We start from the raw sequence: 24,692 nt of genomic DNA on the forward strand, positions 1-24,692 counted from the left end.
ATCGGATGATATCAGGGGTGAGTCTCAACTATTAAACTACTGATCTAGAATCTTTCCACCTTGGGAGCCGGATTAAAAACTTTGCGGATACAGTGCATCCGCAAACTGGTGCCGTGTAAATGGACCCGCCAAAAGTGAAGAGAGTTTTGCGGATACACTCGAATTCGTTGTCGTGTAAACGGGGCCTAAATCCCAACTTTCTAAATTAATACAATTGTCTTCACCACATAAATAAACCTGAGTTCTTTACAGATTTCCCAACTAATTGAATGAGAGTCGGACTATTTCAGGTGCACACAAACTCCTTTAACCCTAAAAGCAGTAAGAGTAACACTAACCTAAGAACAGAAACACATAGAAACACAATATTTGCTCTGCCAAGTTGTCGATCAACATGTTAAAATGATAATACACTAATATGTTTAACGTTTTAAAACTAAACACAACGGGGAATATCCGTGCCATTTTCAAAATGCTTCTTTAAGTGATTTTATAGTAAAGAAACCTGTTTTATTGTACCCAAAAACAATGTTACTTCAATTCAAAAAATTAAAGCAAGTTATTTGTTGTTGTTTTTTATCTCAACAGTATTACAAAATACAATTTGAGATTAAGGATTACAAGATTTACAAGGTCCCATATTAGACATTTTTTAAAGAATGATATGAAGAATAAACTACCCTCCCAAACTTAAAGGTTGCATATAATTGAGTTTTTCAATGATTTCACATCGATATCAGAGGTCAAACAACATTGTATTCAAAGTATATTTCCCCAAATCCAGCCTTGGTCCTGAATTTCAGTCTAAAAGTCCCTCAAGTGATTCTACTGAGAACAGGCTGTGTCTGTCCAGGCCAACTCCAGGCCCGTCTCGGGGCGAAGAGCTAATAACAGGCGTTAAAAACTGACAGAAATCCGTAATTGTCCTGACAAACGCCATTAAGAGAACCAACAATAAAGTTTCCAAGTGTGGTAGCTTTTTAGTCTTATTTTAACATATGCTGTTACCAGCAGCAACGATGAACGCTAAAGGAACTTGGTCACTGTTTAACACGGACACCAGTTAATCTGAAACACCGGCACAATGTGCTAATTTTTACGGTGGATTTATCGCTATGACTCGTAGAAACGCTGTTGTTCAACCAGTTTGAACCAGAATCAGACCCAGAAGGGGGGCTTCTGAAGATGGCGAGTTATAAATATTGTGTGTCTGAAAATGTTCCTTAGTTTGGTTGTATGTGTTGTTACAGTCACTAGTAAGTAGCTAATGCTAGCTCTTGCTAACTGTAAGAGTAACTGAGTTTTTCATATACTAAATGTATTCATTATTTCAGTCATGTTCGTAAGTTTTTATCTATCAAAGTGGGTATTCAGTACCAGAGGAAGGGGTTATTTCCCCTCATGATGTCACTAATAAGTGGAACAAGTGAAGGAGATGACAGACTTTCCTCCCTTCTGGAGCCTCAGACAGGCTACGGGGACACATGTTACTGTTTGAAAACCATTGGAAAGTCAATTTTGGATCATATGGGACCTTGAAGACAAAGTTCTACGTTTAAAATGTTATGGTATTAGCTTTGCATTTTTTTTCTGTCTAATCTCTGTGTATTTAACCAGCAATGTTTGTGAAATATCGTTTTGCCTTTAATCCTCTCATTTTCAGTCACAACAGTAAGTTAAACCCCTCAGAAAAAAAATTAAGAAATGTAATGGTCTGCTGCAGAAAAGCCTCTTTCTTTAGCTCTCAGTGTTGGATATCAAGGAGCCGCTGCTGACGACAGGTTTATCAGTCTGAATGACAAAGAAGCTATAAAAGTGCTCCACCAGTGTCCAGATCAGCCTGCCGTATGATGTCAGCGCATTTTTATTGACCATAAACGGCTGTAAATAGACTCAAACCTGAGAGCGCCTCCTAATAATCAGAAATAGAATGATAGAAATGTACATTACGGGAGAGTTGTTTTTTGTTTGCAGAGTGAAACATGCATCGAGTCAGAAAAGGCAGACGATTTAATGACCAAAACAATCTATTCAACAGTTGGATTTAGATGTAATAGAGGATGAATTCAAGGCATCCTGGAGTGGATCTGACCTGAGAGCAAACAGGAAGTGACGTGCGGCCTGTTCATGGATCTGCTGGGTGAGTCACTGGGATCAGTCCTGACGTGGGATTACAAACACACCTACTCTAGGAAAACGAGCTGCCACGAGGAAAAGAAAACATTTGAAGTAGGTCGAACTGCCATCTGTTAGCTTGGATCTAGGAGATTGATCAGGAAAGAAAATAAAGAGTTGTTTTGGGTTGTTGGCTGCCAAGAGTCTAAAGACCATACAACATGGAAGTTCAGTGGTCTCATTCACCCAGTGAGAGAGGCACAAGTACGAAGTGGAAACATGTACATTTGATTCAACATTGTTTTCCCAAACCTGAACACGTTGAATTTTTTTTTTAAGCACAATAAGAGCAATTTGCACATTATTGCGTCATTAATGTGCAAAGTGGAGTCAAATGTCCAATTTCTTTCACACAGTTCAGTTATAAATTACAATTCAACCTTATTCAAATATAGTAACGTCTTTATTTGTTGTCCAAATCTGCACAATGATCTAAAGCCATTTCTTTTTCCCATTCAGACCAATTTGGGAGAAATCACTTCTCAAGACACATTTTCTGAATCTTTTCATGCGATTTCATAAGTTCACCTTCAAAATAAGAGTTTGACACTCACACTATAGGGGACAGCAATGAGTTTCAGAGCTGCGTCACTGATCAATCTCAGTATTATGTCAGCTGCTCTTACGAAAACAGTGTGAACCCCATTGCATACATTAAAACAGATGTTACTTCGACTGGAAAAGTAACGTCAATGGTTTGTTTTTCATTATGATAGTTTGTAAGGTAATTTCCTTTAAATACCTGATTGTTGATTTTTTTTCAGGGGGAAAAAGAAGGGCAATGGCAACACCATGCTGTTTTTGATTGTTTCATTATCGAGTATAATAAATGTCCCAAAAAACATTTTTCTCCAGTGGTGAGGAAGCGTGACTTTTCTGTCTGGTTTATTTGCTAAAGTCGTGCAAAATTTTAAATCTTGTCTGCTGCAGTATCTTCTTTTAGATCAACTGTTGCAGCTTCTCAGGCACAATTTCTAGATGTTTTCACAATTTAAACTTCACAATATGGCTCTAATGCCATTATTTTAGCACACTAGTTACATTACAAATATTTTATATCATATTCATACGATAACGAGACAGTGTCTACATGTTGTCGGGGGAAAAATGAAATCGGTACATTTGCTATTGGTCAAACTAGCAAAAAATACTCATTTGTATTGATCAGTTTATTTAGATTAACAGCTATAATTAATGTTTTCAATAATGCAAATAATAATTTAGACACATAATGGATCTATATTGTATAAATGAAAAACAAAATTAAACAAACTGGGAGGAAAAGCGGCCAAAAGTGAGTTTGATGTGAGAAAGTCATCAAACAAGTTTAAAAGAACAAACGTTTCATATTATGGTTACAAGAAACATCAACTACTTTCCAGCTGTAGCTTCAATGTCATTTCCCCAGTTGTTCCATTTCAAGGTGTAAACTTTATTCATCTATATGATTGTCAGCTAACCAAAAGCTGATTTCTATTCATCAATATTATATTTATCCTGCTTTTGTGGGAGTTTACCTTTAAATTCAGACAAACCATAAAACCTCCGACACTAAAAAGGGGCTCATAGATTTACAATATTCAACACAGGATGATTATGAAAATAAAGGAGAAAGATTGTCCAGAATAAAACTGAGGAATCACTTCGTTATGAGGCGAGAAAATAATAATAATAATAAAAAAAAAGCATCTCTTGACTGTGAGAGAACAGGATTCGGATCTCAGCTGAGGAAGTGAAGCCAGTCAGCTTTTTACAGCCGTCGCCATAACTCTGCGTCTTTGTTGCTGTAAAGAAATAAAACTGTCCAGGATTCTCCGTGCTGGTCGCCATGGTAACACTCAAGCACACAGGTATACGACACACCTGGAAGCCGCAATAAACACACTCACACACTAATCAATGGGAAAACTGTTTTGTAGTGCAAACGGTGGGACGACTAAGAGTCTCTAAAAACACTACCGTGTGCGTGTGTGTGTGTGTGTGTGTGTGTGTGTGTGTGTGTGTGTGTGTGTGTGTGTGTGTGTGTGTGTGTGTGTGTGTGTGTGTGTTCTGGCTCTCTTTCTTTCTTATCAAACGACTGGTTTCACCACCAAACAAAAGGAAATATGAGCGTTCGCCACACCTTCTTATAAAGGCACATTCCACTGTTTTTAATGGAAATTGTCAGACGCCCACTTTGTGAGCTGCTTCTGGAAATAAACTGCCCTCCATCCCTCCTCATCTCTCCCCTGCTGTCTGCACTTCCAGCCATCACTCATATCTAAAGCCAGGAAACCACCTATACATTACACCACAGCGCCCCCTGTTGGCCTTTGACCTCACATCTCAGCCGCTTCATTTTTTTAGAGCTGAACTGGGGCTAAGCTCACACTTTAAAACTCACAATAAAAAAAGATGTTATCAGTGGAGCAGATAAAGCTGAATGGGAACATTTCTCCCTCTGGGTCTCATGTCCCTTCAGGTTCTACTGTGGAAATGTGGTTTTTTATTATGTTTTATTGCATAAAATATAGGTAAATACTATCCTCAGTGATTAAAAGTAATACTACTGCAGCAAAATTTACTCAAGTACATCTATTATCACATTCTTTAAATTTTACTTAAAAAGAATTGTGTTTTAGTTGTAAAAAAATGACAACTGTAGGCTACCGTGTTTAACTTTCATTATTACAGTTGTTTGAAATATTAGAGGACAACTATTGTTACGAAGCCTAAATTGACCTCTGACATTGGTCATATCATTGTTGTACTAAATGCTTCTAGAAGTACAAATAAAGTATTAGTAACTGCATTCTACAGTATTGTCAAAAGCAGCCCTTCAAATCTGATGAACCTGTATTAAATATCTATAACAAATACTGTGAAGGATGGAGCGCTTCCATGTGAACTTTCTCAGTTAAAACAATAGAATTGTGTGAATTTTGCCATGGAATGTGTATACATATGTATAAAACATACATATTAGTAGTCTGTTTTGTGTGTTCCTTGTACTTTTCAGTTTCTAACAGCTTTGAAAAACTGTTTTTTCAAATAAGCTCTGGGCTTTGTTCCTCTCCCAGCACTTTACTATTATTATGTAGTCTGTAGTCTATCATTTTCTTTGTGTGTTTTAAACTGTGCAAACTAAAATGATGACTATAAACACACAGAGCACAGCCTGTCCTTTGAGGCTTGTCACCCGTTCTAAGTTACTGAAACACCAGTGTGAGTTCAATAATTATAATACCCGTCATCAGAGCGACAGAAAATAGCATCAGGTCGCTTTAGGCCGCAGGTCGGCGACCTGCAGCTCTAGAGCCTCATGTGGCTCCTCGGCTCCTCTATAGCGGCTCCCTGAAACCTTCTGAGTAGATCAACATTTTGCTTTCATTTTTATTTTATGTGCACACCATACATACAATTTTTCCAAAGCAATCAAACGTAAAACCGTTCTAATCATGAGGAAATGCACAATGGCTAGAAAAGCTAAAACATCTCAAATAGACAAGAAACATAAAATGGCCAATATATTAAAAAAAGAAAAATCTTAAAAAAAGAAGAGGAAAAATTACTGAAAATGTAATAAGATATATCTAAATTGTTGCTATGAAATGTCACAAATACATTGTCAGGTTTTTTTAGACATTTTTCCCCTGCATTTCATATAAATTACATGTTTTGAGGCTCCAGACAAATTTATTCAGAGGAAAAATCGTAAAAGTGTTTCTTTTGGTCATAAAGGTTGCAGACCCCTGGTTTAGACCAACACCATTGATATAACAAAACAAAATAAAAATGGGCCTAACAAAGAGCCACACATGGATACTGGAATGTCTGGGACAGCACAAGATCAACAGCAAACTTAGAATTACAATAAAGAACTCAACAGCCTCGTTTCCACTGCACAGGAAGCGACGGAACGGGAGCCAACTCTGTTGCGCGGTTCCACTACAGAGAGTGTGGTTAAAATGGAGGCAGGGTTGTGAACCAGGCAGGGATGTGACGTCATTATGCAACAGTAGTCTGTCGGTTTGTCGAGAGTGACGTAAATCACTGACAAATCAGCAGACGGTTCCGTTTAGCTTCTTTCCATCAGACCTGTTCTGTAGAGCCGGGTACCCCAACAGGAGGGTGACGAATAATGGAAACACTTGGGTATGGTACTTTTGGTACCATCCACAACTTTTGTTGTTGGAAAAGCACGAAAAGCCGTCCCGTCCGGTCACATACGGCGCAGTGGAAACGAGGCTCATGAGATTTTGTAAGACGATCCTCGAACGAAACACAATGTCCATCGCCCAAGTTATCAAGTGTGACATAAAGCAAAAGGAGACACATGGTCGCCTCTGCTGCTCAGTCCGAATCCCTCAGTGGAGCAGCCATCAGCCACCTGCTCTACATGTACGACATCGAGCTGTTCGCCAAGAACAAGCAATGAAACTGACTCACTGATCGGCACTGCCAGGATCTACAGTACTGACACACTCCACCGGGATCTACAGTACTGACACACTCCACCAGGATCTACAGTACTGACACACTCCACCGGGATCTACAGTACTGACACACTCCAACGGGATCTACAGTACTGACACACTCTAATGGGATCTACACTACTGACACACTCCAATGGGATCTACAGTACTGACACACTCTAATGGGATCTACACTACTGACACACTCTACCAGGATCTACAGTACTGACACACTTCAACAGGATCTACAGTACAGACACACTCCACCAGGATCTACAGTACTGACACACCCCACCAGGATCTACAGTACTGACACACTCTACCAGGATCTACAGTACTGACACACTCCACCAGGATCTACAGTACTGACACGGGGATGTCATTCAGTTTAGACAGAAGTGGTTGGATGGTATGAAATAGAGGCAGGATGATCAGAACTGAACCAGCAGACCTACCAGAAGGACATGCGATCCTGCAGAAAATCATGACGAGGCCACCACAATGAAATACCTCCAGAGAGTGAGGCCAGTTCTGAGAAGTCAGCTGAATGTAAGAACAAGGTCCGAGCCATCAACACGTATGCACTGCCAGGCATTAGATACCCAGCTGGGATCATGAACTGGCCAAGGGAGGAGACAGAAGCCACAAACATCTAAACAAGAAAGCTCCTCACCAAGCATGGAGGGTTTCACCCCGAGTCCAGCATCCTGAGGCTATACACAGGTTGAAGAGGAGTGAAGCTGACCTGGTCCCTGTAGCAGTTGGCGCATTCGGGACAGTGACCCACAAACTAGGAGTGTCTGCAGCTGATCCCACAAGAAGAGCAGAGTCCAAGGAACAGCTACAGATACTCCAGAGATCCCTGAAGCTGACTGTGGTTACCGGCTATCCTTGTAATGTGCATATTGATACTTCCAATACTATTCATCTCTGGTACTTTTTAGCTCAAGATAAAGTATCAATATTTGTCCACACTAGTGATGTTTTAGCTCGACAGGATTCATTCGGCTTGTTCTGTTCCTTTGGTGACACTTTGTCTCCCTGTTTGAGCTGGGGGGTTTTTATGTTTTCTTTCAGTTAACTGCTTTTTTCTTTTTCCATCATTTAAGTGAAAAGAATCAATCATTGTCCATTGGTCATGTTTTTATCCCACTTTTGCATTTCCATTGTTGCTCCACAGCTTAAGTCATTTCCTAAATGTCAGTGGATTGTAACCGACTGTAATAAGAATCCATACAGCAATAATCCGTATTGACACAGACAACACAGCCGAAGGTCGCAAGCCGGGCAATTATGAATGCTGACGAACTCCAACAAAAGATGGCTATCATCTCCTCACGCGGAGTCATTCAACGCATCACGCTGATAATTAAGAGTAAAAGAAACCAGAAGATTCCATTTCACACCGTTTCAGGTTCAAGATCAAGATCAATTGGGCTCACATGGGAAAAACAAACACTGAACTTCAGGATCTTTTTTTTTTTTTTTTTTTTTTAGAAAAGGGATGAATATTACTCACCTTGTTATCAGTTACAGTGCAAACAGCTTCAGGCCTTCAACTGCGGCTCGTCATCGCTGGTTAACACCAAGAGGCTTCAGGGGAAAAAGAGATAAAGAGAACGTCGATTAGATCTCTATGCAAACTGTAATTGTGAACTCACAAGTAGAAATAAAAAATAAGCACCATGAAATTGAACTTGACGAACAAGTAGGAAAGGAAGTTAAAGCCTTTTCTTCAACATTCCGTATAGACAAAAACTGAACTGAACACCCCCAAGCCACGACATTCTATGCTAAAAGCAAAAAGAACCACTAAGAGTGAACCAGATGAATGTATGCGCACATACAACCAAAGGATGACCAGCTTAAATCAAATATTGTATTGCCTATGCAAATATATGATCAAATATGACAGTACACACACCAGAGGTGAGTATTATGACCTGCAATTTAAGACTGAGATTACCAAATATTGGGACGTCGGTGGCTATTTTTAGAGCTATAGAATTAATAGTCATTTCCAAAAAATGAAAGAATAATAAGATATAGAACGAAAGAGTCTCATAATTCAACACCAGCAAGAGAGAATGTGTTTGCATGTCCATGCAGTTTTTTGACAGGCGTTCCAGTTTCCTTCCACAGTTCAGAAACATGTATTGATGATTATTTCTGGGTGACCGGTCCAACATGTACAGTCAGGTAGGATCTGAGACATTTAACCGACGATGAAACAAGGCCGGCTGTGTAACAGACTCTAATTACTCTGGACGTCAATTGTTCTCTTTTTTTTTTTTGGAATGAAATGCATTTATCTATCTTGTATCACTGGGAAGCCAATAACCATAAGTGTTTGACAGAAAAGACATGCAAACTCTTTGCAAAAGGGCGCCAAAGCCAAACGCAACCATGATAGTCCTTGCATGCAGTCCATGTCAAGAACTAACATGAGAAAACTGTTTCTATCCTCCAAGCAGCCAGTCAAGATTGAATGTGTTCTCTGTATCCTTTATCATATGTACCATCTGCTACAGCTGATTAATATTTGCTTGCTGTTTCTAAAACAATGATACACTTTTTTTTTCTATTATTTAACTATTCTCAATCTAATAATCTAAAACACAAATACAAATGTATCTTCTTTTTAGTCACTTTGCATTGGTAAATAAAAAATAAACCTCATTGAAGTGCAACAACTTGCCAATAAAAACACACAGTAAGCCATCGGAAAAGATGTTATAGAGAGCAAATAACATAAAGGTGCAGGCACGCTTCGTGGTTAGAGTTCAGCTAAATATGGCGACTGAAGAGACTCATCATGAACTGGAACCGCTTCTTTTTCACACATAGGAGTCAAAGAGGCCAGAACATGCATCACCTGTGCGCAGAGTTCTTATCTGCAGTTACTTCTTTGTGTTCTTTTCTTTTTAGCTCGCGGGGAGTTTATGTTTGCTCTTCCAGGCCACGCTCCGGCTCCTGGCACGACCTCTAGAAGGCTGCAGGTGCGAGAGGAGACGCTCATCCGGGTAATCAGGCTCAGATGGCAGGTAAGATCCGGACCCTGCCCACTGTGCAAACATCCACAAGCCATAAATCCATCATCGAATGTTAACGTTTATACTCACAACCGAGTCCACTTTTCTGTATTTTTTCTAGCACGTAACGCGGTAATTTCAGGTATTTTATTGTTGATTTCGTGAGTGAATTCACGCGTCGAGGATCTGTGAACCTCCCGCTCAGTCTCGCCTATGTAACACCGCCATCTGCTGGTCAAACGGGAGCACTGCGCGACAGTCGACTGTCGTGTGACGTCATACCAGAAGCGGCTCTCTGATTGGCTGTCCCGTCCATGGTCACATGACCGACTCGCTTCCATGTACAGTCCTGTGCAAAAGTGGATCAGCTGTTTCACAACACTGCACTGAATGGCTGTTTATTTGGTTCCCTTATTGATATAGAAATTTAAACACGAACTCAAATGATACTTAATGTTAAAAGCACACGTCGACCCTGCTGTGTGCGGGATTTGAAGTATCTTGGACGCGTGGGAACAGGTGAGTTTGCCTTTTCTTTTGGAGCACTCGGTGGTCTGTTTTTTGCTGTTTTGCCCAGTCAGCGACTCTCTCAGCTTACTTTACACAAAGACAAGTTTCAAAACAATGTAAACTCACATTTAATGAATAGGAATTGTGACTAACTTCAACAAAAAATACAGGACGCCACCTTTTACGGGTATTTCTTTTCTCCCCGTGTATCAAAAAAAGCACTTGAAACCCTGTATTGACACATTCTTGTGTCAGCTTTTTGCTCAACAGCTGTCTTTGTGAGATAAGCTGCTCTTTTCCTCTCTTTGCCTGTTTCTTCATACGATGTATTTGTTGAGTAATCCCCTGTTACACTTATATAACTTAGAGTCACTTGTTCCCGTCCAATTTGATTTATTTATCTGATCGGATAACATAATCCCCCCCGTTGTTTTCTCCCAGTGTTCAGCTAACTGAGGCTAAAAGCCCTTATTTGTTTGTTTATTTTGAAGCTGTATCAGTAATATATAGTACAGATATATTTCTCTCTGATAAAAGTAGAGTAAAATGTGGCTCCTTACATTGTATTTTGTATAAGACTTGAATACATCAACATATTTCAGCCTGTAAAGTGTAATTTATGCGTCAAAATCTTGTTTGAATCTTATTTTCAGGAGACTTTAACTTGTAGTTTCAGTTTTAAATCCTCAACATGTTCTTCTTCCTTGTCTATTTGGTTGTTTTTTTAGTGTCTGTAGCCATTAATATCAATATAATTGCACTTGACCTCATTTCTACCTCAGCTGGGCACATAATTGTAAGATTTCTTTACTGGATTTAATAGTGAAATAAGTTTTATTTGTGTTCACCTTATGGACACCAAATCCAGCTACTGAAAATCAGTGCTTGTTTTCTACAAGTCCCTGACATGAGATATTTCTTAAAGTGTTGTTTCTTTATATCTCTACGGGTTTTCAGGTTTTAACCAGATCTACACCAATGCCATACAAAACATTTTATGCACTTCCAGTCAGATGAAAGTATTTGCGTGCGCTCCCGTGCCAGCAGTAAGTCACATGCTTTGTTTTTTGTCACAGGCTCTCATGACCGGCACCTCAAAGATTTTGCAATCTACTCAGTCATACTGTCAGCAAGACTCACATACGTCCTCTTTATTTAGTGTCTCACACTCACAGATTACTTTCACAGTATTCAGCAAATCCACAAGGACTTTGCCTCAAGCGCTGTTTTAGTTTTCTTTCTTTAACATTTGATGATCATGCGCTCGGTTCCCCGCAGCCCACCAGCTATCCTGCACGTGTCCTTCCACTTTTTGTGGAAGTGAAAATCATAGCGTGATGTGGGGGGTGGGGTGGGATCATTACACACATTTAATCCACTCTAAAGTTTAGAAATGATTTTAAGATTTTTATCAGACGAGGTTGACACTTCTTAAATACGTCACTATTCTGAGCTCGTCCAGCAAGTTCAGGCTGATTTAGATTAAAAAAAGAAAAGTCAGTAAAGTGTATCTAGCCGGTTTGTTTGTTTGTTTGTTTGTTTGTTTGTTTGTTTGTCTATCTGGAGGATGTTATGGAGGGTTTACGAGTATCTAAGTTATTTTAGTAGAATTTGACTGACTAATAAATTCGTTATCTGACTGAGATTTTGTGCAAATGAATATGAACCTGTACATTATATCTCCAGTACCTCTAATGTAGCTGTACGGTGAACTGACAGATCACAAACGCACTGGATTGTTTTCCTGTTAAAAAACAATCAACAAATCAAAATCTCCTCCCGACAAGAACTTTTTTTCAATAATCTGCAGATGTGAAGGTTTTTTATGACTATCTTCAGCTGGAAAAAAAACAACCTTTCTCTAACTTTTTGGGGGGATAAAAAAGATCAGTTTCTGCTGAGCAGATATTTCAAATGTGTTGTCTGTAAGTGAAAGCTTCCTCATGTTGTAGCTGCAGAAACACGAAGCTCTGATGTAAGACTGTATTTTTTCTTTCCCTCTTGTTTTGTCGCAGAGCTGCAGAGCACCGTTTGATCAGAGCTGAGTCGGACTTTATTCTGTGCTTAAACATGGAGACCAACGTCACATACATCCAGGTAAAGTGACTTTTCGAGCTTTAAATCGATCGCCTGACGTAAGTGGCTTCTAAATGCTCATTAAGGGCCACGAGCTCCAAGCCACCAGCCATTGTGCACGCCTGATGTTTGCCCGACTCAGTCAGGTGTCTGCAGATCAAAATCAGCATCTTTCACTTGTTTGTCCGTTTCTGTTGACATAACAACCGAGATCTGATCAATCAACCTTTAATATAAGACAGCAGCACTTTTCAGTCCCTTTTCCAGGAAAAAAGGCTGTCTTGTAATAGAAACGCAGTAACTAAAGTTGATTATTATCATATATCTGATAGCACTCAGCGGAACACGTCTACATTCCCACTCAGTTATTCTGCTTCTATTGCAAATCAGCTGTTCTGGAGAAAATATACAAACTTCCAGCTGGTTTTGATCAATAACTCAAACGAGAACAATTGAAATTCCTCAATACAAGTTAGTATTAGTGATATGTTCTGCCAGTTTTACACATTGAATTTTCAATAGAGACTGTATGATTAAGATATTTACTCATTCACATTAATGACGGGTGCAGGCGCATGCTCACTCAAAACAATTAAAACACGAAAGGTCAGTAATTAAATCAATAAATTAAAGACAACGGATGGTGATATGCAACTGAATCCAACAAAACAAAATAGGATGAAGGTCAATATTGACTCTTTGATAGTAATCAGGTCATATTTTAGTCTGAATTAAAATGCTCCCAATGTTTAAACGGTGTTGATGTGTTTGTGTGCTTCCAGCTGGCGGACGGTGAGCTGAGGCGACACAAACGCAACAGAAAGGAAAAGCTGGTGAGTTACAGCGCAGACACACAAACACACGGCAGCTCAGTGGAGGACGTTTTCAGTTCTCAGCACTGCAACAGACAACGGAGACTTCAGAAGCACCAACAACAGTTTTACCGTCTCCCACCTTCTCCTCCGGCAGTTCTCCAACTGTGTGATCCCTGTGGCGGTGGGAGCCGGGCTGCTGGTGGCTGCCATGGTCTTCTACCTCTTCCTGGGGTCGAATGTCTCATCCACTTCCTCTTCTTCATCCTCCTCCTCCTCCTCCTCCTCCTCCCTGTCCTGTGGAGACCCCTGCAAGTAAGCAAACGCCGGCACAGCTTGAACTGATACGATGCCACTGTGGCGTTTTACGAGTCTTATAAAATACTGACTGATAATGTGGAATAGCAGTAGTTTCAGTCTCCCTCCTCGTGGTTAAATATTTAACCACGAGTGTGAGGAACCTGGGCTGGAATCCCAGTGTTTGCCGAAGGGTCTCCCACATCGGAACAATCCAAGTCTGCTGTCGCAAAGTAAAATAGATGAATCACATTGATGAAGTTCATTGATAAGAGGCACTTTCTTTCACAAAATCACAATTTTATTAGTTCCAACTTCTTTATAATAATTATTTTTTGTCATTATCTCTAAAACTGAAGTTTTAAAGATATTGATTCTATATGAAAGCCAGAATATCATTTCTTAAATAATCAACATGTTTTTTTTTACAGGATGTGTCTTCATCTTGTCACATAAACGTTTTTGCACTTGTTAAATCAAAGTTTGCTCCAAAGTGCAACATTTACTGGACTCAGCGCTTTGTTTTGAAATGTGCTTTATTGTGAAATCCTAAAATAAACTTCAGCTATTCTTCTGAAACAAACTACAAAATAGGGATGTGTGGTCATTTGAACTAGAAAATTCTAGAGGAAATTTTGTACATTTTGTGTGCCTGCCTCTCTTTTGATCTCAGCGTCTCCCTGGCAACAGACACTCAACAGGCGCCTCTCCCATCCGCTTTGTATGGCACATTTCTTCACAGTCTTTTTTAGATTTATTCAGAAACGGTTATCCACCAACATCCCAAAATCTAATCGATTAGTCCTTTGATGATGACTAATCATCCCTGAAGATTTCATGCAATTCGGGTTAAAGGTTTTTGCGAAAAGTTGGTCAAATACATACATACAAACCAATAATGAAATAAATACCCGCAGACTAAAATATAACATTCCCTGTGGTGTTTCCGCTGTGGTGCAGTTGGAAATCCCAGCAGAGCAAATACAGGAAATGAAACAAAGATGGTGAATTTGGATAGTTTGGTGTCGTTAAAAAAGGAAAGGTTAGATTAGATTAGATTAGATTAGATTAAATACTACTTTATTCATCCCACAACAAGGAAAATGCATTTGTTATTGTAGTAAAAAGATTTAAAAAAAAAAAGAAAGAAGCAAAACAAACACTATAACTCATACAAGAAAAGATGTGGACTATTTTCCTGGTTAACCAACGAGTCCGTTTCGCTTCTCTCTCTCGAGCTTTTATTTAAATTCCTGGTTTGTGTTTATTTGGGGCCAAAGTGCTGCAGCAGGCCTCAGTTTGCTCTATTTCCTGGTATGAACGAGTCTGAACAGTCTGGGTGTGGGTCTTGTTTTACAACCCGCAGATCATACATGAAAAATTGCATCGAGAAAATTAAAATAAGGCTTCATATAGCTTCTGTCAGGGGAAAACGGCCTTAACGGCCTCTATAGGAGCGATGCACAGCCACGTTCTGCTCAAATATTTATTTATTTGTCTTCATTGAATATTGGCTCCTGCTACCAGCAGTGACAGGCGCACTTGTTTGACGTCGGTTAAACCATTAACATGTGTTTCCTCTTCACTTTGATAAAGGAAAACACTTCAAGACAAAAGTCTTTCTTAGAATGTTCAGGCAGAACAGGGAGACGATTTCCTCCCGACTACAACCAAATTAGTCAGACAGGTAAAAGAGAAGAAGGAGGCTCAGCCCAGTTTATGAGATTATACAACCTGAAGAGAGGCTCAGCACACAGCTGCATCTCCTCACGCATCTCCTCACTACCTGATCTGGAAATACAAACATTTCTGATGATGAATTGATTGATATCGTACATTCTTTACAGTTGTGGCACATTTCATGATTGTTTTTGTCACTTTCCATGCTGCTTCATGTTTCAAAATGCAACAGGAATATTGTAAACTCAGGGACCACTGCATCCTACCTACAGTTACTTTCTGTTTACACAAACATATTTAACTGATGTTCCGCGCCGTAAGAGTGTATTGAAATGAACCAGGAGTTCCCTTCGCCTTCAGGATCGTCCTGGTGGAGAGCATCCCCGTCGGTCTGGACTTCAACTCCAGCACGTCTCACCTCTCCATCTTCCAGGCGTGGCTCAACCTGATGCAGGAGGCTCGCAGCAGCCTGGACATCGCCTCCTTTTACTGGACGCTCACGAATGCGGACACGGGCACCAGCGAGCCGACCGCCGATCAGGTCAGCCGAGGTCCGTGTGTTTGTCTGCTCCTCTGGCGTCAGGATGAGCCTCTGGAATTGATCTTGTCGTGTGAACAGGGTGAAGCCGTCCTGAAGAAACTGTCGGAGCTGTCGGGGAAGCTGTCCGTTCGCATCGCGGTGAACACACCGCAGGGGAGTCAGCCGCAGGGCGACCTCAGACTGCTCAACGATTCAGGTCACCGCTCCTCAAACAACAGAGCGTTTGTGTGTAAATGGACGTGGAACTGATGGTTCCTAGATGAAACGTGTACCTGTGTTGTTTTGTAGTTACTTAGTTTTGCATTGTTGCTTCCTGAGTTTTTTTTCTTTTGAGCTTTTTGCTTTGAGAGGTGACGTTTGGAGACTTAAAAAAAAAAAAATGCTTCAATCATAGTTTTTTTTATTAGTAATGTTCCCTGCAACATGTAATTTAATATGATTTATTATTGTGTTTCTCAAATCAAAAATATTTAGCATTTAATGTCATTTTATTTAAATAAAATCTGAATCAAATATACTATTATTACATTGCTCTTCAACTGTTAGTCATTGATTAAATTAATAATTTACATTTCTTTGCGTTCATATATTTTCTGGCCTTGTATAAACACAATTCCTATCATTTTTCCATAGATTATAGAATTCTATTCTATTCTATTCTATAATCTGTGGAAAAACTTTAGGAAAATTTGTAATTGAAAGAAAATCTCTGTTACTCCCATTGAAAGTAAATTAAAGGATTTTTTTTATTATATCACTCAAACTCCATGTAGAGTGTGATTAATTAAACACAACAGCTGTTGTTGTTTTGAGTTTTTTTTCACCCTAAAAACATTTTACTCTATACTATACTTTTTAAACTGGAGATTTCTCCACCACTTTATGCTCCTCATCTAAGAGCTAAACTTTATAAAGCAGGAATCCTCAAACCATCACAAAAGGAGTTTTACAAACCGTATTAATAAAGTGTTTTTCTTGTCTTTTCAGGAGCCACCATCAGGACGGTGAACATGAAGAAGCTCACCACCGGCGTCCTCCACACGAAGTTCTGGGTCGTAGACAAGAAGCACATTTACATCGGCAGCGCCAACATGGACTGGAGGTCCCTCACGCAGGTACCTCACACTCCACCGTCCGCCTTCGGTCCTGCTTGACCCGGTGTCGCAGGAGACGGAGACGATTTAGAGACATTTATCCTCCTTTAGACTGACGTGTGCACAGGGAGAACGTGTAAACTCCACAAAGAGGTGAAACACGGGAAAACCAACGAGCTGTTAAAAGAAAATGATGAATAAAATGCCCAGTTGTAGCGACTGAATCGATAGAGTTTTCTTTCTGTTGTATTTGTTTGTGTATCGGGGGAGAGAAAAAGAAACAAATATACAAGTCACACGAGACGATCAGACAAGTTCTTATGTTGTCAGAAAACAGACGTTCCAAATGCACACAGATCTCTCTTCGTGGCGTCGTAACTTTTCTTTTACATCATTTATATGGAGTGTTTCTTGTGTTCTTTAATATTTTAAAGGCTTTTTACTCAGCGTTGCATCTGATCGGTGTCTTAGTTTAATTCAAAGAAGCCTGCAGCGTTTTGTTTTAACCCTTACATTCAGTTCTGGTCAAGATTGATCCAATTTGACATCTAGAATTTTTATTATTTTACAGTGAAATCTGATGACCTTCAATTTATGTTTTGTTTTGTTTTTCATTCAAAATAAATAAATAAAATAAAAAGCTATTCTGGGTCAAATCAGCTGTTCTGGGCTCATGCCTCCTAATGTAAACCAAATAATATCAGATAATCACGTCATACATTCTGACCTAAATCCGGATTGACTGTTAATGTGAAGGTTGAACAGTGTAAAGCTTTCTTGTAACCTGAACATTTGTAGAGTTTTGGAGCTCTGGTGGGACGTCGGAGGGTGAATTAAGTGTTTGTGCTCCGTCGCCAGGTGAAGGAGCTGGGCGCCGTCATCTACAACTGCAGCTGTCTGGCAGCGGACCTGGGGAAGATCTTCGACGCCTACTGGTTCCTGGGAGAGAGTCAGTACATCCCGTCGCCGTGGCCCAGCAGCTTTGCCACGGCGTACAACAAGGAAACGCCGCTCCAGCTGCCCCTCAACAACACGCCGTCCAGCGTCTATCTGTCGGTGAGAGAACGGGGAGAACCAGCTCAAACTCACATTAACCCCTCAAATCCTAACTGTTGTTTCACACGTCAGAAAAAACCTCCTCGCTCATGCTCTTAATTTGAAATCTCACCGGCCTTCATAAATTCTCTGAAACTGTATTTGAAATGGAGCTTATGTCCTGATTTCCATTTGTTTTGTTAGACTGACCACAAATTTAGGAATGTCGTTTACCTCTTGGCTAAAGAAAGGCCAAACTAAAATGACCAAGGTTTATGAAAGATGCTTTAAAATGAAAATTAATGAAAAAATTTTTTTAAATTTAAAACAAACAAAACTGCCTCAAAAAGAACCAAAATGGTTCAAATGGATAAAATATCTAAATTGCCTTTAAAAAATGGTGGAAAAAAAGGTTGGAACCTTAAAAATCAGGATCAAAAACAGCTGAAAATATCATGAAACGTTTACCTTCTTAAACTGAAACTTAATAAATGCATCATCAGATCCAGTTTATGTTCAGATATCAAAACTACCTGGAAGCTGTGCATTTCAAAGGTTAAACATGTTTTACGGTTCTTTTGGTCATGAAGGTTGCCGACATCTTGAACTCGAGTAGCTTCGCTTTATACTTATAAATGTATAAGTTTTATATTCTGCAGCTTTGATTGAGGATAAACTGTTAATAATGTTTTATTTACAGTCAGGTAGCAGCTTGTGCTCTTAGTGTTGATGTTTGTATGATGAGTTAAAACAAAGTCTCATGTCGACACCATCATTGGGAAAATGAACGGAGAAGTTTGAGATCTGAAAGCACAGACATGTTGACTGAGTTAATAGCAGGTGTCCTATGGAACGGAGTTATAACATAAAGGTAAGGGAATAATACTATAGAAAAGACATTAAATAGAAATTTCTCTGACCATTTATGTCACATTTCCACTCCTGATTCTATCCTGGTTGTATTTTGCTATAATAAATGGATTTCCTGTATTGGAATCAGTGATGTGTGTGAGTACGAGTACGAGCCAGCCAGATCTTTTATTGTGAAAGTTTAACCAGCTTGCGTTTGTCTCTCCCTGTCAGAGCTCCCCTCCGTCGCTCTGCGCCGCCGGCAGGACTGCAGACATCCAGTCCATCCTGAGCGTGATGGAGGACGCGCAGAGCTTCATCTACATCGCCGTCATGAACTACCTGCCCACCATGGAGTTCTCACATCCAAAGAGGTCCAGCCACTCCTGATACTGTGTCAAATGTACAGGCTGAGACCAGGCCGAGTTCAGTTTCATTGTTCATGAAGCATCCGAGGCTGAAAGAATCCAATTACCTAAATGTTTCTCTGTATAGATATTGTATTGTCTCTCAGTACTTTTATCATAACCGTCATTATCAGATCAAACTGGTTGATGTTTATTAAAATACCTGAAGGTTAATATTTTGTGACTTCTAAAGTCCTCCAAATGTTATTTTACAGATTGGTAAACAAGTGTGCAAAGTTTTTAAATTAAATTACAGCTTTCATAACTCTCTTCATGATTGTGTTTTTAGAAGAAAATTTGCTAAATTGATTTTTTTTTTTAATCACAGAGCTGCAGCAGATTTCATTATTTACACAAATCGATTGACAGAATGACAAGAAAAGTTCTACTGTGCTGAATTTGAAACACAGATATTGATAATCTGTGGCAGGTCAGTCCAACTTGAAACGAACTTGACCCGAGTCTCTTGTCATACGTTGCCTGTGGCGCCCCCTGCAGGTACTGGGCAGACATCGACACGCAGCTGAGGCGGCTGGCGTACGAGAAGCGCATCAGAGTGCGTCTGCTGATCAGCTGCTGGGCCAACACGCAGCCGCTGATGTTCCCCTTCCTCAAGTCTCTGGCCTCCGTCTACAACGAGAAGAGCAAACTGGACATCCAAGTGGTGAGGAGTTTATCGAGAACCTGTGTTCTCTAATTCTGGGCGAGACGGAGGGGATCTATCCTCCAGATCTACGTATCCCTTCTTTCTGTTGGATGAATCTTCTCTGCTGAGCTCAGTGTTTTGCTGTTGACTGCACTTTCTAATGCCGACACTTGTCAAGACGAGGCAAAAATAATCAAGTTCCCAACAGAAGAAGATCTGATACGACGAGTAAAATCTGCTAAATGAAACTCTCCTTACTCGTTGTACCTTGTTGATATTAGTGGAGAAGCTTTCTGCCAGGTTCAGGCCTCGTCTTGTGTCTGTGTGCATCTTTAAAGTTCCTCCACCAGAATCCACACGGGAAAAATTTAAACTTTAGGTCCTGGTGTTAGTTGTTGATGTACATCTCCAGGACGTTGTCAAGACATTTCTGAATGAAAATCCCTCATTACACTGGTAAAAACACGCAATTCCAGCATTTAAATGTCTCGGGAAAATTCCTGGGTTTCCCGAAACGTTGAGCGCCACAAGGTTTGAATTGAAATGAGAGGAAAAGAGGCTTCCAGGCTATAAATAACAAATGGGAATAAAAAAAAAAAAAAAAGTTTACTTTACTGTGTTTGGTTTACAACATCTGCATAACATTTATAGTTGGGATCTGGTTTTACATTATTTAAAGTTGTTCAAGGCAGATTATTGCTTTGGTAACTTAACATGATCTATGTTGAGTCATCCTGAGTTTCCCTGAACGCTCAGATGAGCGGGTCCCTTTAAATGTTGTCGCTGCAAGGAATTGTGGGGCAGCATTATCTCGTCTCCTTTGGTAAAGGATGCATCAGTGTTTCCTAGGCTAAAGGAGGTTATAAAGGAAGTATTGACCCTCCTTTCCTTATCTTATTGAGAATTTGAATGCTCCTTTATCATGGCCGCCACTTTAACACTTCCTGGTTAAGGAAAAGTAGGGAAGGAGATAGGAGGGAATATTTGGACGCACCCGTAGCGTCTCAAGATCCCGTTTGTACACTTGATCTCACGAGATCTCGATTCGCACTGGAAAAATGATTAACGATCAGTTTCACAACATTTCAGACTTTTCTCGTGGCTTGAAGAATCTTTCTTTGAGAAAGTCTGGATCTTTTTTCACCCTGAATCGGTCAAACGTTGATATTTTTGATGTCCCAGAAACCCTTGCGGCAGGTTTCCCAAGATGACGTCAGTCAATGAAACATCAACACAGTTTGATGGCTCCAAATTGCAGTTTGTTTGTAAACATATCGACTTAAGTGTGATTGATTTAGGAAACTGCGGCTTGGAAATGAGTGGAAATGAGTGGTGACGGTCTAGTTTTCATGTTTTGGTTTGTTCTCTGTGCAGAAGTGAAAACTTTTATGAGAAGTATATTTAACATGTTTTTTTTCTGGTCGAGTACCTTTAATAACGAGACGCCTGATTTTGTTCATTCACTGAAGGTTAAAAGAATAAAAAAAAAAAAAACTTGATAAGTTAGATTTTTTTTTTCCTCTCTCACAGCGGCTGTTCGTGGTTCCAACAAGCCCCGAGCAGAAGCACATTCCCTTCGCGAGGGTCAATCACAACAAGTACATGGTGACTGACAAGATAGCTTACATCGGTGAGTCAGCACAATCACACACACTCACAAGTTAATTTCTCTTGTAAAATGTGACAATATATTCAAATTGTGGTGACACTTTCACATTAATTTCCTAATTTTGCCACTTTCTTATTATAGTAGTTTTAGAACACCTGAGAAAATGTCCATCCCTCCCATTCAAGCTAACGTAAATATAAATATAAATATATCTGTACAGTTTTCCTAATCTGAGGATTATTTATTTATCAATTTTACCAGCCACACTGTAAAAAGTAGCAGTAACATGGAGCTAGTTGATGGTGTGAACACATAACTAGATCCTTATAACCACTACGTTGTGCCTCGTTCAACCAGAGGTGGAAATTAAACAACTACATTTATTCATGTCTCTGTAATTGAGTAGTTTTATTTACTAATAATATATTTAGTTTTATGAAATTTTATTAAATTTAATTAAATTAAAAAAAAAAAAATTTTTATATAAAAAAAAGGTATTTTATTTGTTTGTTTGTTTGTTTATTTATTTATTTTAAAAATATATATATTTTTAATTTATTTATTATTTGTTTATTTATTTTTTTATTTATTTGTTTGCTTTTTATTTTTAATTTGAAGAATCAATCAACCGTCTCAGATTTCACTCATCCAGGTGAAGAAGGTGTTTAACTTCGGGGTGCGCTGGTCTTTCAGGTACGTCCAACTGGTCCGGGGACTACTTTGTGAACACGGCCGGCTCGGCGCTGGTCGTCAACCAGACGGCGTCTCAGACTCCGTCTCCGTCCGCAGAGCCGTCCGTCCAGTCGCAGCTGAGGGACGTCTTTGAGAGAGACTGGAGCTCCGCCTACAGCACGCCTGTCACCCACGACTCCAACCTTCGTGATTTCTGTTAGTTTAAACAGTCGGGACGCGTCACCAAGTACCGCCGGCCTGCTGTGGCGCATTAGCATTAGTATTACGGCAGCAACAAGGAAGTTCAGCCTTTTAAACCACACCAACATTTCAATTAGTCATTACCTGGAAATCCCATGTGTCCTAGTTAAAACGTGTGATTCGGTGTTGGACCTCAGTTGAAACTTGCCTGAAAATCTGGAGTTTAAAAGTGGCTGAGAACCAAAATCGTCCACAAGGGGGCGCACGGCAAAACAGGAGAATCTGATTCGATTTGAGTCAAAATCTCTATCTTTGATTTTTTTGTTCTTTTTGTTCTAATAAATTTTAGGATTGGATTTAAAAAGACTGGAAACGTGAGAATACCAGGTGATGACTCCTTTTAAAGAGACACTAAGGTGGTGTGTTTATTGTGGAAGGAACTCAGAATGAAGTCTTTAGTGACACAACAGAACAAAGTGTAATTAAACACCAGACTCTTATCTTGAACTGTCAAAGGTTTTACAGCCTCACTTGATTTTTTATTTTTTTATTTTTTTAACAAACCAAAATCTGGACGTCCTTTCTTAGTGAGATCAGAGGAAATCAAAGCTCAGTGTCACAGAAGTGGCAAGAAACTCCGGTTATGTATTCCAAATAGATTTCTCAGGTATCTGTACTTTGAGTATTTCTTCAACTTCTTACTCTAACTCTCCACATGTGGAAACTTATCTGTACTTTCCACACGTCAAAGTGTCTCGTTCCTCGTTTTAAACTCAACGAGGACGATTCAGAGTCTCAGTGAAGGAATCAAAGCTGCTACTACCAGGTTACTCTGGTACTCAAGTACATTTGAAAATCTGTACTTTCTTACTTTCGCCTCATCAACTCAAGTATCTTCACTAGTGCTTAAGAACAGAGTTTGAGTGATTTGCCACTTCTGGGGTTGTTGTGTTTCACAGAGCTCAGACATGTACAGTATATTTCACTCCTGGTTACATTTTTATTTCTGGATGTTTGATTTTGTCCATGAGAACCTTGAAGAAGCAATCACAAGCCTCCGTGTTCACACATCTCCTTCCTCACTGGGAGCTCCCATCCCAGCTCATCTCAGGGAGTCAGGGTGGAGTCGTTTCTTAAACCAACATTTAGTTTGATGATTTTTACAACAACTATTCTGACTGAAGCGGGTGTTCGGTGCCTGCACCATAAATCACATTACTTACTCAATAGGCTTTAGATGTGGAGGGTTTACAGGAAGTGAAAGACGTCATTTCCACTGTGTGGAGTGATTCTAACTGATTAATGCACACATGGTTGTTAGCAGTTGTCATTTCCACCTTTGTCTTTGGGTAAATAATCTATTTTAAATAAAGGGTTTTCAATCAAACACGTCCTGCATCTTGTGTTCGTTCTCCCCTCGTGTCTATTTCACTCCGTCAAATCCACAGAATTGTGAATGCTGATTGTCTGGAGCGTCACGTTGCTCTTTGTTTACTATTTTGTTAGCATGTTAGCAGTGATTGTAAAAGTCGTGGAGAGTGAAATCTGTCAGCCTTTTTCTTTCCAATTTCCTTTAGTACGAGCTCTGATATAAAAATACTTTTTTTTTTTTTACTTTTTTGTGAAGTAAAAGTTTTCAATCATAGATATTGTGATGCACAAATTCTCAAGAGTTTCTTGACAACAGATGGATGATCCGGCTGATTCCAGATCTGTAGACGAAGACAGCATGGATCAGCAGTCCAACACACGCACACACACTACCGTTGTCCGGCCTTTATTTGAAAAAATGCGTATTCACATAATTACGTTTCTGAATCAAAGCTACAAGTTGAATCCTGGAGGTGGCTACGTCACGGCGGAGGCAGGAGGCCCTGGTGGGGTTCTGAGCTGCAGGGCGGCCAGACAACCAGAGTGGACAAGGCCAAAGGCAAAGTGAGGCGACATCTTGTGCAGGAGGAAGCACGAGCCAGCAGGGTGGGAGGAATGGGACAAGGAGCATGGACGAAATGGGACAATCACCTGGTCCAATATGTGGAAAAGCTGAGGAACCCTGGAGCAGCTCCTCAGCAGCTGAAGCCCTGGAGAACGGACGCTCCCACCTCTGGCAAATACCAAAATGGGAAAAGGTCAAAGTAAAGCTGATCCAGTGAAAAGAGGGTGAGAGAGAGAGTGTGGTTTTTAAAGTATATGTCATACTCTTAATTGCTTAAGATTCTTATTTCCTTGCTTTAATCTCCTTTTATTTCTTTGTAAAGCTTTAATGTATTTATTTAATTTCTCTGTAAAGCTTTAATAGATTTATGTTATTTCTCTGTAAAACACAGTAAATTGCTTTGTGTCTACGTGATGCTCAATATTTCAGAGATTATTCAATGCTACAGTAATGTTGGAGTTACTTCAAATGTTCTTTTTTTTTTCCACATACAGGCATAATACAGAGACGATGCAATCAAAATTAAAGTTGTTTATTAAATTAAAGCCTGTTAAGGAGAAATTGGTTTCAGTTTTTAACCATTAATCTGCAGAATGTCGCCTGCGGTGCTGTTGAAAGTGTACTTTGTATTGACGTTTTCCTGCTCACGCAGGCAGGCTAAATATA

The 24,692-nt window shown here is 39.7% G+C and overlaps 1 protein-coding gene across 2 annotated transcripts; it reads left to right on the forward strand.

Annotated features, from left to right (window-relative positions):
- The first annotated feature begins 9,981 nt into the window (after nucleotides 1–9,981).
- pld3 (phospholipase D family member 3) lies at nucleotides 9,982–23,474 on the forward strand. 2 transcript variants are annotated; one of them, XM_080459012.1, is made up of 12 exons: nucleotides 9,982–10,180; nucleotides 12,187–12,268; nucleotides 13,030–13,080; nucleotides 13,217–13,374; nucleotides 15,397–15,577; nucleotides 15,656–15,773; nucleotides 16,565–16,692; nucleotides 17,530–17,727; nucleotides 18,790–18,929; nucleotides 19,461–19,626; nucleotides 21,139–21,238; nucleotides 21,911–23,474. In XM_080459012.1, the coding sequence occupies exons 2-12, from the start codon at nucleotides 12,242–12,244 to the stop codon at nucleotides 22,108–22,110; spliced, it is 1,467 nt and encodes a 488-aa protein (XP_080315138.1). In that variant the 5' UTR covers nucleotides 9,982–10,180; nucleotides 12,187–12,241; the 3' UTR covers nucleotides 22,111–23,474. The 2 variants fall into 2 exon arrangements, with proteins under 2 accessions (XP_080315138.1, XP_080315139.1); XM_080459013.1 differs by lacking the exon at nucleotides 12,187–12,268 and having other exon boundaries at nucleotides 10,093–10,180.
- The last annotated feature ends 1,218 nt before the right edge of the window (nucleotides 23,475–24,692 follow it).

Source organism: Lipophrys pholis (genome assembly GCF_963383615.2).
Source record: "Lipophrys pholis genome assembly, chromosome: 3".
Lineage (NCBI taxonomy): Eukaryota > Metazoa > Chordata > Actinopteri > Blenniiformes > Blenniidae > Lipophrys > Lipophrys pholis.

Excerpts from the sequence above, each read along its gene's own strand:
- pld3 (XM_080459012.1), top strand. The coding sequence starts at position 12,242 with ATGGAGACCAACGTCACATACATCCAG. Across the intron at positions 15,774-16,564 it reads CAGACTGCTCAACGATTCAG|GAGCCACCATCAGGACGGTG; the intron begins GTCACCGCTCCT and ends TTGTCTTTTCAG. Across the intron at positions 19,627-21,138 it reads GCAAACTGGACATCCAAGTG|CGGCTGTTCGTGGTTCCAAC; the intron begins GTGAGGAGTTTA and ends CCTCTCTCACAG.